Source organism: Macrotis lagotis, chromosome 1 (genome assembly GCF_037893015.1).
Source record: "Macrotis lagotis isolate mMagLag1 chromosome 1, bilby.v1.9.chrom.fasta, whole genome shotgun sequence".
Lineage (NCBI taxonomy): Eukaryota > Metazoa > Chordata > Mammalia > Peramelemorphia > Peramelidae > Macrotis > Macrotis lagotis.
The window spans coordinates 388,240,206-388,254,288 of record NC_133658.1 but is presented as its reverse complement, the minus strand read 5'-3'; the positions used below and the strand labels follow the sequence as shown (position 1 = coordinate 388,254,288).

Genomic DNA, 14,083 nt, shown 5'->3' with positions numbered 1-14,083 from the left:
AAACCTTAGATGAGAAGAGCTACATTTAAAGCTACATTGTTCTATAGCCAGTGCCTGAGATGATCAGGTCCTAGTTTAACTCAGTGGGTAGTGCTCTGGAGCACTATTCACTTTCTACTATATATTGAATTTGTTTCTACAATCATAAGGGCATTTTTATTTGGGAAGAACTAACATTTAAGTACTAAAATATGGCCTCATTTTATCTACAATGTAAAGTTCTGAAGGACTAGGATTGCTTAATGTTTTTTATCTTTGATTCCCTGAGTGCTACTTTTTTTTTGGGGGGGGGGGAGTGGTCCTGGACCTGTGATTGTATTTGTGAAAGAAGCTCCTGTTATGGAAATTTAGTCAATGACTGTAGATCAACAAACTGTCTGAAATTCAGTCTTAAAAAGTTGCCTCTGAGGTACTGAGTGGTTAGATCACTTGTTCATGTTCACAACACTAACATATCTAAAAGAGAACTTGAAGCTAGGTCTTTCTGACTCTAAGCTGGGACTTTTTATACATTATACGACATTTCCCCTCTCCTTACATATAATAGGTAGCTTAATTCTTGCTTGTTGAATTGAATTGTCTATGGAACAACGTTTCTCACTGCTCACCAACATTATTATTTTGCTCCAAAAGTAGATTAATGAGTTTGCTGTTTTTATTTCTTCCAAACACTCTGCTTATTTTTACAAAATCTTTTTGTTCTCCATCCCTGTCCTTCCTCTACCCTCAGGATTTCTTCTTCTCATTTGTCTATGCAGTTCATATCCATCATCCAAAGAAGTCTTTTGCCTGTCACTAATCTCTCCCTCCTTGGAAGCACTAACAAATATAGTTACTATGTCATAATTTAGCATTTAACTATTTTGTCTCCCCAGTTAGGCTCTAAGGTCTTTAAGGACCAGAACTGTAGAGACCATCTAGTCAAAATGTCTTATTTTATAGATGAGGAAATCAAGGATCAGAGTGATTTGTCCATGGTCACATAGCTCGCAAATGCAAAGTTTTTCCATAGACATATATTATGTGCTTGTCATCTGGCAGATACTGCTGGTACAAAAATTAAAAATGCCAATTCTTACATGTAAGATTACTGAGTAATGTATGTATAGGAGCAATGGCAGACATACACTCACAAATCGCTCAGTTCTGGACTGCCTTTCCACTTCACCTTCAAGTCCCTTTCTTCCTTGAAGACACAGCCTAAGAACTACCTTCTCCATGAAACCTTTATGATTCTCTTAACTACTTGTTTATGATAGTTATAATAATAACAATTATATATTATTAAACAGAAATGATGACAATAGCTTTTATATTGTGTCTACTATGTACCAGTACTGTAATAAATGCTTTGTAAATATTATCTTATTTGATACTTACAACAATATTAGGAGCTAAGTGCTAATATTAATTTTGTAGTTGAGGAAAATGAGGCACATAGAGATTAAGTAACTTGTCCAAGGTCACACAGTTAATAAGTGTCTGAAGTCAAATTGGAATTAAGGTTTTCCTGACTCCAAACCCAGTATAACCTCATTCTCAACAACCATGTATTTAGCCACACATTTATTTGCATATGCTCTTTATTTCAGTATGTACTTTATTTCATTTATGTATATGTTTCTCCTGGATTATTTTTGTCTTCCTGGTGGCTCGGCACACAGTTGGCCTTTAATAAATGTTTGCTGATTGAATAATTGATGAGAACAGTAAAAGGGAGAATTTGTTAAGAGCAATAAGGAAAATTAAGAAAAATTGTTTTGTAACATTTGAGTTACATTGAGATAAATGACTTTCATTTGGGAACCTGGAAGGATCATGACAGACTTTATGAAAAGGGATCGAGGGGTAGGTGGTGGGGTAGGTAAGTGCTTGCAATTAAAGGGAGAGAAAAATTTCTATAGGGAATGAGTTTGAGTCATGTAAGCATGGCTTGTATAGCTCCACAGAGATGGGAGGGAATAGGATAAAACAAATAGCTACCAGTCTTGTTCAGCTGCATCATAGAATGACAAGAAGACAGGGAATAGGAAAAAAAGACTAAAAAGGCCAGATTGTGAAGGCTAAGGCTAAATGCAGACCCAACCTAGAATGCTCCCAACCTGTCTCCTGGCCCTCACAGACTTGCAGCATCTTATAATTGGAAAGGACCTATGAAGACAGCTAATTGAATGTCAGCCAAAGTACTTGTAGAGGTAATTACAAGGAAACCACTTTATACAGAAGAAAGAATGATGGATTTGGAGTCAGAAAACCCAGATTTGCTTCTTTTACAGCTTAATTTTGATTAATCCATTTTAATCTCTCTTATTCTTGGTTATTTCATCTGCAAAATGGTGGGGCTGGCCTAAATATCTTCTAAGGTTCTTTCTTGCTTTTAACTTATGATCATATTGTGTCCATACCCATGTCTTCATTTCCATTGCCTGGTGTAACAGGAGTGTGGTGAGGGAGATGGTATTGATGGATGTTCCAAAAGCAAAGACACCAATGTCAGAGTCCTTGTAGGTCTGCAAGAGAGACATATGGAGATTATAGGTGAGGAACAGAAATGACCATTTAATCAGTTTCACTTATGTAGTCTTTGCTGGGATAGAAAGAAATAGGGGAGTTATTGAAGGGCAGAAATGTTAAAAAAAAGCACCAGTTAAACATTTAATTAAAAATCAAAACCAACACCTTTGATTGAACAAGCATTTAACCAAGCATCTTCCATATCCCAATCCTTTCCTCATTGCTGCTGGTGTCCTTCTCCTCTAACTTACCTTAGGTTAATTTTGTATTAATTTATATACTCATATAGGACCCTATAACCTTATGTGAAATACTATCTCCCCTGGCTAAACTCCTTAAGGACAGTGATTATTTCATTTATGTCTTTGTATTAGTATCTAGGTGCTTGGCACATACTGAGAGCTTAATAAGTGTTTATGGATTGACAAACTGACAAGCAGCTGTTTTTAGGTGCTGGTGATATAGATACAAAAAGCTCCTTAAGGAGCTTATATTCTACAGAGGGAGGAGAAGGAATGGGAATTTTTTATAAAAAGATGGGTTGAAAAAACAAAAAAAAGAGGCACATAATGATTACCATTTGTATGTGTGGTAATGGCCATCTATTCCTTGGTTTCTTTGTTTGCCTTGCAAAAAACCAAATAAACAATGTGGTTAAATGACTTGCCCAAGGTCACACAGCCAGGTAATTATTAAGTGTCTGAGGCTGGATTTGAACTCAGGGCCTCCTGACTCTAGGGCTGATGCTCTATTCACTGTTCCACCTAGCTGCCCCTGTTCCTTGGCATTTTGGGAGAAGGTGTGGTGTAATAAAAATGGAAGCATTTATCTAAGAGAAAAGACATTTTAGAAGAATGAAAATTTCTGATGGGAAGGAGAAATACTGCAAACTCAAGTCAGATATGTGTATTTTTTTTTTTTTTTTAGGTTTTTGCAAGGCAATGGGATTAAGTGGCTTGCCCAAGGCCACACGGCTAGGTAATTACTAAGTGTCTGAGACTGGATTTGAACCCAGGTACTCCTGACTCCAGGGCCGGTGCTTTATCCACTGTGCCACCTAGCCACCTCAGATATGTATATTTTCAATGGCAGCCAGAAACATTAGAGAAAAAAACATGTTCAGGTCAGATATCTTCAGAGGAGAGATCATTTCATCTGGAGGAAATAAAGGAAACCTGGGAATACTCTATACAGATGTTGGTGCATTAACCAAGACTAGAAGGGAGTAGGTTAAGGACATGTAAGATGGTCTATGTAGATGCACAGCAGTGGATTCTCCAGGTGCTCTTGGGATTAAGTTATTCACTCTTCTATAATCATTTATAGGTTAACTTATTATGTGACCAGTACTGAGCTAGGTTCTGTGGGGAATATACACTTGGGTCTGGTCTGCCTTCTCACTTACAACTTGTGTGACTTTAGGTTAATTTCTTTCTCTCTAAACCCCAATTTTCTCATTTGAAAGTGAAGGGATTTTAGACCAGGTGATTTATAAAGTTGCCTCCAATTCTGCATCTATGGTCTTATACAAAGATTAGTCTAACTGATAGGTTTTCCCTAGCATATCATAAATACCCTTGAGTGCAGGGATTTACAAAAGGTAGGAATTTGATGAGTTTTTGTTACCTTGTATTGGGTTTTCTTTCTCATCCAAAGACAGGTGCCTATATTCACCTGGTGATTTAGGAGAACATTTTAACTCTAGACTCAACCCTACACATTGCACAATACATAATTCACATGCCAAAACAGGATAAAATCCTCACTCCAGATTTAAAACTGGAAAGTAGGTTATGGAACTTACCAAATAAGGGATAAAGAAACAGACAAGGCTCTGATAGAAAGCATCCATCATTGCAATCCAGAAAGTTGATAGCTTGTAGAACTGTGGGGGAAGGAATTCATCCAGATTACCATCATCAAAACTGACCTCTAAAGATTGATCAAAAATTACAGACTCAGTGTATTTGAGCTGGAAGAGACCTCAGAGATTATCTGTTGCAGTCCAAGTACCTCATTTGATAAATGAAGAAACCCAGGCTGAAGAGAGAAAGAAGTATGATGTAGTGGAGTCAGAGGATCTAAGTTCATATCTTGGTTCTTCTAGTTATTACCTATGTGACCTTAAATGAATCATATAACTTCTCTGGACCCCTTTTCCCCCACATGTAAATTGAAGGAGATAGACAAGATGATCTCCATGATCCCCTCTAGTTCTAAATCTTATTATTGTTACCAAATTCACATTGAGGATGAGTAGTAGAGTTGGGATGAGCACTCAGACAACCCATTTTTAAGTTTGATTCTCTTTCTACTCCCTTAAAAGACTACTTGTAGGTGGTATATTGGGACAATAATATTTGGTGTGGTCTTTGGCTTTGCATGACAGTTATTCAAACTCTATTCAAGTTCTATTTATAAATTATCTACTTACAAATAATATAAATTATCCACAAAAGACTTAGAAAATCAGCTAAAATCACTAGTTTCTAAAAGAGCATAGACTTGAGTAATGAATATTCTTATTTTTTTTAATCACCTCTACATTCATGAGGAAGATCAGGACAATTTACAACTTATATCTCAGGTATAATATCTTCTTTTGGAAGTGTATTTTGAACCCGGGGTCCATGCACCTTAAAAAAATATTTTTATAGCTGGATTTTAATATAATTTGTTTCCTTCTAACCATATGTATTTTATTTCATATATTAAGATCAGACTGGTTAAGGGCTTAATGACACAAAAATAAGTTAATATCCCCTGTTTTATAGTCAATGAGTAGTTTATCAAACAAATATATTGTTTTTAAGAGTAAAAATAGAAAAGAATATAAACACTCAGGAGTGTATATGGAGCCTGAATATTCTAGCCAACTTATTCCCAATTTCTGCCTTGAACTTTAAGGATTTCCAGTGTCTTATCATGGCATTGAAGTGATGACATAGGCAAGTGTGATGATTTCTACTAAGCTGCCAAGAAGTAAACTTAGGCTTGATAGCAGAAAGGCATTAAAAAAAATTAGAGAGTTATTCAAAAGTGGTTTCCCATCCTAAATATTAAATAAAAGTCAGATCACTTGTCAAGTATATTGTAGAGGGATTTTTTTCATATATGGGTCAAATTATGCTCTATAATTCCTCTTCCAGTCTGATATTCTGTTATTCTATAAATTCTCCAAGTTTCCATGTATTGCTTTTCTAAGCATGCCTTCCCCTACTTCTTTATTTTTTAAAATTTTAATTTAATTATCTCCTTCCCCCTTTAATTGGCATTGCCTCAGACAAATTGAGATCTGGAAAAGACATTAAATTAGAAATATCAAAGTCATTCAGGTCATTACTAGTCCTGACCTATGTCTTGTCATTGGATTTCAGTGATACTGGATAAGAGACTGAGGCTAAAGACTTTGCACAACTTTGCCTCACTTAAATTCAACTCATGAGTAAATTAAGACATTATCCTCAAGGTGTCATTGGTCCTTTTTGAGACTGAAGCACAAACAATAATCTCCTTTCTCCTCTCCCATGCATTGAGAAGGCAAAAACCCCAAACTCATAATAATTATGAATAGTCATGTAAAATAAATTCTTGCATTTATAATGTCCAAAAACACCAAAGAAAAAGAAATAAAGCTTCAATCTGAGTCCATCAGTTATTTATCTGGAGATGGGCAAAATGTTCCATCATATGTTCTTTGGAGCTATGCTAGGTCATTGGGTTAATCAGTTATGTCTTTTCAAAGTTATTATCCTTACAATATTTCTATTATTATATAAATTGTTTTCATTGGTTTAGCTAACTTCATTTTGCATCAATTCATATAAATCATTTCAATTTTTTTCTGAAATGATTCTCTTTGCCATTTATTTCTTCATTGCAATAGTATTCCATCACATTCATACACTTTAACTTGTTAGCCATTTCCAAATGAGCATTTCCTCAGTTTTCTAATCTTTGCCAAAAGAATTTCTATACACATTTTTTGTACATATAAATCCTTTCCCTCTTTCTTTGATCTCTTTAGAAGTATTAAATGAAGTTATAGTATCACTGGAACAAAGGGTTTGCATAGTTTGATAGTTTTTTGGGCATAGTTTCAAATTTTCTTCCAGAATGGACTAGTTCACAGTACTACCAAAAATGTATTAGTATGCCTATTTTCCCTTTTGCAATTTTCATTTTTCTTTTTCGATCAGCTCTGCCAATCTGATGGGAATGAGGTTGTGCCTCAGAATTATTTCACTGCATTTTGCTGATTATTAGCAATTTAAAGCATTTTTTATTTGCTATTTATAACTTGGATTTCTTCCTCTGAAAACTGCCTATTCACATCTTTTGATTATCATTCTTGTAAATTCGATTAAGTTCCTTATATATCTTGGAGAGGAGATCTTTATCTGAGAAGCTTGCTATAAAGATTTTCCCACAGTTTCCTTCTTTTCTTCTAATTATAACTATATTGGTCTTGTTTTTGTAAAACCCTTTTATTTTTAAGTATTTAAAATTATTTATATATATGATAAGAAATATATATAATATATAAAAAGAAATAGAAAAATGGAAAACATTATTTGTTCTACTTTGATATTTCTTATACAGTACCAGATTATTTTCATTATTAAAGTTTTATAGTATAGATAGAAGGAGATCTGATACTGCTAGGTCTCTTTCCTTCCTCCCCTCTCTTCCGCCCCCATCAATTCCCATGATATCCTTGAAAAAAACACTTTTGATACTGGCAATAATATTCTATTCCATTTTCTTAGTCAAATAAACTAATGGTTTAATCTAATTTGTTGTTTTCCTTTAAAAAAAGCCAATTTCCTAGCTCCTTTTTAAAAAAGACAATCAAGGTCTCTGTCTCTGAGACCAAATTTGAATTTGGGGCCTCCTGACTCCAGGGTCAGCTTCTCATTTCATCAGTTAATTCAATGTTTTATTGTTGTTTTTTAAATTTTCATTTCTCTCCTTTAATTTTCAGGCTTTCTGTTTTTGGGTCTTTTAAAATTTGTGGGCTTTCTTGTGCTTTTTTTTCTTTTTTTGGTTGTTGAATGCACCCATTTCTTGATTTGCTATTTCTTTTGTTGATGAAAGCATTCCAAGATAGAAAATTTCCCCTAAAGGATATGCCTTCATGCCACAAATTTTGAAATGTTTTCTCACTGATGTCATTATCTTGAATGAAATTATTATTATTTCTGATTTGTTCTTTGATCCACTCATTCTTTAGAAATAAACTATTTAGTTTCCCATTTATTTTTAATTTATGTTTTAAGATATCATTAAGTATATTTATTGCATTGATATCAGAAAAGATTCCCTTGATATTTATGCTTTTGTGCATTTTTTTGTGATATATTCATATCCTTAATATGGAAAATGCTTGTAGATATACCATGCATGGTTATTCCTTTTTTCCCTTTCAATTGTCTTCATCTTAACATTACTTTTGTTTATTTTATGGTTAGATTTATCTAAGCCTTAGAGGGGTAAATTGAGGGCCCTTATTATTTTAGCTTTAAAGTCTATTTCTTTTTATAGCTCATTTAACTTTTACCTTAAGAATTAGATGTGTCATTTGGTACTTTAATTTGTTGCCTTTTAGCAAAATGTAGATTTCTCCATTCATCTCCTTTATATAGGTCTATTTTTAGTTTTTTATTTGAGAAAAATATACCTTTTTACTTTTGCTGAGCCATAATAGATTATGATTCACTCCTTATTTTTAACTCTATATGTATCTTTCTAATTCATATATGCTTCTTATTGTTGGATTTTATTTTAGAATTCACTCTGCTATTCTTTTCTGTTTTAAGGGGGAGTTCATCTTATTCACATTCCTTGTTGTGATCTCTATTTATTTCCTCCTTTCCATTTTGTTATACTTTTTCCTTCTTCTTTTCCCTAATATCTCCTCTTTAAAAGTCTTTTGCTTCTGATTATTACTCCTTTAATCTATTCTCTTTCTTATTCTGTTCCCTCCATTCTTTTCCCCCTTTGCTCCTTTTCTCCTAATTACTTGTGGAGTAAAATTAATTTCTGTGTCGAATTACATATATATTTATATTCTTTACTCCTTGAACCAGTTTAGATGAGGATGATATTCAAATGTTTTCCCCTCCCTTCTCTATTATATAAATTTTTCCTTGTATATTTCATTCATGTGAGATAATTTTCTCCATTCTTCTCCTCCTTTCTGCCTTGTCCCAGTATACTGTCATTTTTCTTTTTATATTATGCAGATATAATAAAATGATACTTAGGATTTCTATCTAATTGGATTCCTTCTAAGACACCTGGTAATGATAAAATTCTGAGAGCTAACATGTATTATCTCCTCATATATTAATATAAACAGCTTATCCTTGTTTAGATCCTTATGATTTCATTTTTGTTTACCATTTTTATTCTTTTATTAAATTCCTCTGTTTATATTTCAAATTTTCTATTTAACTCTTGTCTTTTCATCAGAAAATTTGAAAGTTTTCTATCATATTTCAAACTTCATTTCTTTAAAGCAGTGGCTGCTAAGTCTTGCATTTTCCTGTGTCTCTTTGGTACTCGAATTCTTTCTGGATGCTTGCAGTATTTTTTCCTTGACCTGGAAACTCTGTATTTTCACTATAGTATTCCTGAGAGTTTTCAACTTAAAGTTTCTTTCAGGATGTGACTAATAGATTCTTTCAATTTTGTACTTTGCTCTCTGATTCTTAGATGTTTGGAAAGTTTTTAAAAAATGATTTCTTGAAATAAAGTGTTAATGTTTGGCTTTTTCTTCTGTTCTTGGCTTTTAGGGAGACCATGATTTTTAAATTATTTCTCCCCAATGTTTTTCAGATCAGTTATGTTCCATTTTTATTTCATATTTTCTTTCATTTTTTTCAGTCATTTGAGTTTGTTTTATTATTTGATATCTCATGGAGTTTTTAGCTTTTATTTAGCCACTTAAAGGGCCAAGAAATTATTTTCTTTAGTAAGATTTTGTACTTTTATTAATTTGTTGATTCTCTTTGTTGTTTTCTTCCAAAGTCCTCATTTGATTTTTTTTAAAATTTAGTTTATTTAAGGTAACAGGGTTAAATGACTTGCTCAGGGTCACACAGCTAGGCAATTATTAAGTGTCTGAGGCTGGATTTGAACTCAGATCATCCTGACTCCAGGGCTGGTGCTCTATCCACTGTGCAGCCTAGCTGTCCCCACTCATTTGATTTTAAAAATATTTTTAACCTTTTTATTCAGCTTTTTAACACATCTTGGATTTCCTTATGGGCTTGGGTCAAATTGGCATTTTCCCTTGAGATCTTGCTTGTAATAAATTTCCAAGTCATTTTTTTTTGTTTTGAGTTTTCCCTTCATCACAGAAGCTCTTTATGTTGATTTCTTTTTAAGTTTTCTCATTCTTCCAACCTCCTTCTTGATTCTGGACTTTATAATTTTTGCATTTTTATGTTTTCCTGCTGCTTTCATAGATTTCATACTTGTGACCTGTAAGTTTTCAGTGATCTCTGACTGGCATTAGCCACAGAGGCATCTGTTCACTGACCTCTTAGTTTGAGGTCTGCAAGTTTCTGACTCAGATTTATGTTTATTGACTTGTGTGTGATTATGTCAGTAGACTGGTCCTAGACTTAGTCATTGGTTGTCCACATGGAGGCTCTAACTGAACTGCTGCCTCCTCTTTGACCTGGGACTCCTGTCTTGGTAATTCCACCAAAGACTTAAATGGTATATTAAAGGTTAGAACTGTATCCCTGCTACACTGCGCCTAAGCTCAGAATCACACAGATATATCTCCAAAATTTGTTTGTTGCTCAGTATGAGATGGGCCCTTGCTCCCTTGAGCCTGCAACAACTCTTCTCTATCCTGAATGCATGATCAGGAACTGGGCAGTAATTAACAGGATATCATGGCACCTGGTCCTCTGCCCAATGCTAATTTTGGGATTCCCTGGGAATTTCTCTGGCTCAGTCATTCCTGCCCTGGTGTTCTGTCTTAGTGCTCTTTTTCTGGTGACAGGAATCCTATCCACCAAATCTATTCCTAAGTCAGGGCCTGGTCTTTCCCATTGTCAAATGTCTGCAGGCTTCTCTGTATGTCTATGTTTCTCTGGGCTGAAAATTAATCCATTGTGACTTTTCCTTGGAGTTTTCAATTAAAATTGGGTCTGGTGTGGTTTTGAGATTGTTGTCCTAGACAAGCTAGGCAAAAATGCTTCTTCATTCTGAATGCCTTCCTTTTCTTCTACTCAAATCCTCTCCATTCTTAAATGCATGACTCTAGTCTTACCTTCTCTATGAAGACCATACTGTCTACTCTGGCTCACATTTATTTCTTTCTTTTCTGGCCTCCAGTAGAAGCTAACCTCTAAAGTCTACATGTACCACATAACATTATAGCTGCCATATACTTTTTTCAAATTTTTCTGGAATTGCCTCAGGAGCAACCTTATGATGCAGAGGAAAGAGCACTGAACTTAATGGGCTCATCTTGAATTATAGGATCTGAGTTCAAATCCCAGCTTTGCCATTTAATATTGTGTGACATTGGGCAGGTCATTTAGCTTTTCTTGGCCTCAGTTTCTTTTTCTGTAAAAGAAAGGGTTTTGAGATGATCTATAAATTACTTTCCAACTCTAGAATCAGCTAGATAGGAGAGTAGAGTAAGGAAGACCTGAGGTCAAATTCTGCCTCAGACAATTGATGTTGATGATAACAATAACCATCATTTATTTATTTAAGGTTTACAAAGCACCATATATATTATCTCATTTGAGCCTTATAATAGCTCTATGAAGTAGGTGTTATTCTTATTCCCATTTTATAGATGAAGAAACTGAGGTTGAGAGAGATTAAATAATATGCCCAAGGCCAGATTCAAACTCCAGATCCCATACTCTACCCATGGTACCACCTAGCTGCAATTCTGGTCAAATCACTTAAATTCTTGGACTCAATTTTCTCATGTGTAAAGTAGCATATACTCCTATTGATATTTCTCCAATTTATTTTGCATATATTTTGTTTATAAATAATTATTGTCTTCCCCTTTAGATTAATCTCCTTGATAGCAGGGACTGTCTTTTGCCTTTCTTGAATCCTGAAACTTATCACAATACCTAGTACATACTTGATGTTTCATAAATGCTTATTGACTAAGTGTCTCCCCTGGTTGAGAGAATGAAATTGAAAATCTTAAAGTATTATCTATATAAATGTCAGCTATTTAAATTCTATGATCCATGTATATCTGTCCAAAAATAGGTAGAAGATTCTATTCTCTATGTCTGCTATTTCCCCCAGGTGGACATGGTCCTTAGCTATAATTTGAATCCCCTAGATGGGGCTGCAGAATGAGTATTCTGATCTTATTCTGAGCACTGAAACCTCAAGTACTTTACCTTAGAATTCTGTCCACTCCTGTAGAGTTCTGGTAGAGCCAGGAGAGTTTCTGCAGAGATGTCTTTATCCAGGATCCCAAAGATGAGAGGAGGTAAGGAAGTGAAGAAGAGGTTGAAGAATATCATCTGCCAGTAATCAATCATTGTGGCACCCGAAAAACCACAGAAGAATTGGTACCAAAAGAGAAGGTTGACATAGCACTGTGGAGAGAGAGATGGTAGGATCTTTAGTTTCTTTTGGAATTCATTCAACCCAGGATTAACTGACAACATGTCAATGGAAGCAATTTTGATATAATTTAGGGAGTGATGATATAACTGTTACTTGATTATGAAGATAACAGATGGTGATATTTATTGTGTCTTTGGTGACTTAGGCCATTATATACACCATTCCATTTGATCTTCATGAAACATTGTGAATTTGGTGGGGCAGATATTATTAGCTAATTGATATGTTTAAAGGAAAGCCTAAAATCACATATGAAGGGAAAACAAGAATTTAAAAGCAAGATAGAAAGGTAGAGAGATAGAAGGAAAAAAACCCCCTGTAAATCTATTATCTAATTCTTAAGAACAGGATACTGAATGCTTTGAAAATCTGTACATAGTGCTATTTCAGATTCTTCACAACATCATAAGGTCCCTGCCTTCCAAGAAACACTTCAGAGACTAGTTGAAGAAAGATTATTCTCCAAGTAGCATAGCTGAGAAGCTGCATCAAATTATGGATTAACAATGATAATAATGATAATTTTTTTTTTGCTAGGCAATGGGGTTAAGTGACTTGCCCAAGGTCACACAGCTAGGTAATTATTAAGTGTCTGAGGTCAGATTTGAACTCAGGTACTCCTGACTCCAGGGCTGGTGCTCTATTCACTGAGCCACCTAGCTGCCCTGATAATAATGATAATTTACATTTATATAGAGCTTTAAGGTATATAAGTGCATTATATCTATATCTATCTATATCTATATCTATATCTATATCTATATCCATATCTATATCTATATCTCTATCTATCTCTATCTATCTATATCTCTATCTATCTCTATCTCTATCTCTATCTCTATCTCTATCTCTATCTCTATCTACATCTATATCTATATCTATATCTATATCCATATCTATATCTATATCCATATCTATATCCATATCCATATCCATATCCATATCCATATCTATATCTATATCTATATCTATATCTATATCTATATCTATATCTATATCTATCTCTATCTATCTATATCTATATCTATCTATATCTATATTATCTAATTTGACCCTTATAACAACCTTAGTTTTGTTGTTCAGTTGTTGTAGCCATGTCTGATTCTTCTTGGCAAAGATACTGGAGTGTTTTGTCATTTCCTTCTCCAGATCATTTTACAGATGAGGAAATTGTGGCAAACAGAGTTAAATGACTTGCCCAGGGTCACATAGCTAGATGACTTTTTCTGACTCCAGCTCTGGCATCCACTGCCACCTAGTTAGCCTTAACCATATTGATGTGTATTGAAAGTTATCATTCCTCACTTCCCATTCTCATTGATAGATGAAGAAACAGGACTAGAGAGTTTAAATATGAATTAACTAATATTACTCAGTTCCTTATGGAAAGAATTGGGACTCTGAGCCAGTTAGTGACAGAGCTTAGAGCAGAAGTCCTAACTTTCAGGCCAATGATCTTTTCAAGATTCCTTTTTCCTTCTTGTTCTCTACCTTCCAAGATTCTGCTACTTTGTGGTTAAAAGCATGGCCATAAAACTGTACTTCTCATCCAGAGAATATGACTATCTACAGTTATTTGATTTCTTTTTTAGTTTTAAAACTTGGGTCTGAAAACCTGATCTTGTTTCTGTTTGGTGCCCTGATTTTTTCGTTTTTCTTTCTGCTTCTTTTGCTCAAAGAGAGAATTGTTTTCATCACTGGGCGTTGCATATCCAAATAGTTTGCCTCCTGTGCTATGCTACTTGGAGGGGAACCTTTCTTTAGTTAGTCTCTGAAGTGTTTCTTGGAAGGCAGGGGCCTAATGATGCCGTGAAGAATCTGATATAGCACTATGTACAGATTTTCAAAGCACTCAATATGCTATTCATAAAAATTAGATCAAATAGATATACCAAGGTTTCTTCCTTCTATCTATCTTGCATTTATTTTTTCATCC

At 34.3% G+C, this 14,083-nt stretch overlaps 1 protein-coding gene across 5 annotated transcripts in view; it reads right to left on the bottom strand.

The window, feature by feature from the left end:
• Positions 1–1,579: 1,579 nt before the first annotated feature.
• Positions 1,580–14,083, bottom strand: part of ATP10B (ATPase phospholipid transporting 10B (putative)) — a 304,974-nt gene continuing 292,470 nt past the window's right edge. For all 5 annotated transcript variants that reach the window (XM_074212482.1, XM_074212485.1, XM_074212483.1 and 2 more), the window contains 3 exons: positions 11,916–12,116; positions 4,319–4,399; positions 1,580–2,510 (listed from right to left, as the gene is read on the bottom strand). In XM_074212482.1, coding sequence (XP_074068583.1) covers positions 2,298–2,510; positions 4,319–4,399; positions 11,916–12,116 — 495 coding nt within the window. In that variant the 3' untranslated portion in view covers positions 1,580–2,297. The remainder of the gene's footprint in view (positions 2,511–4,318; positions 4,400–11,915; positions 12,117–14,083) is intronic.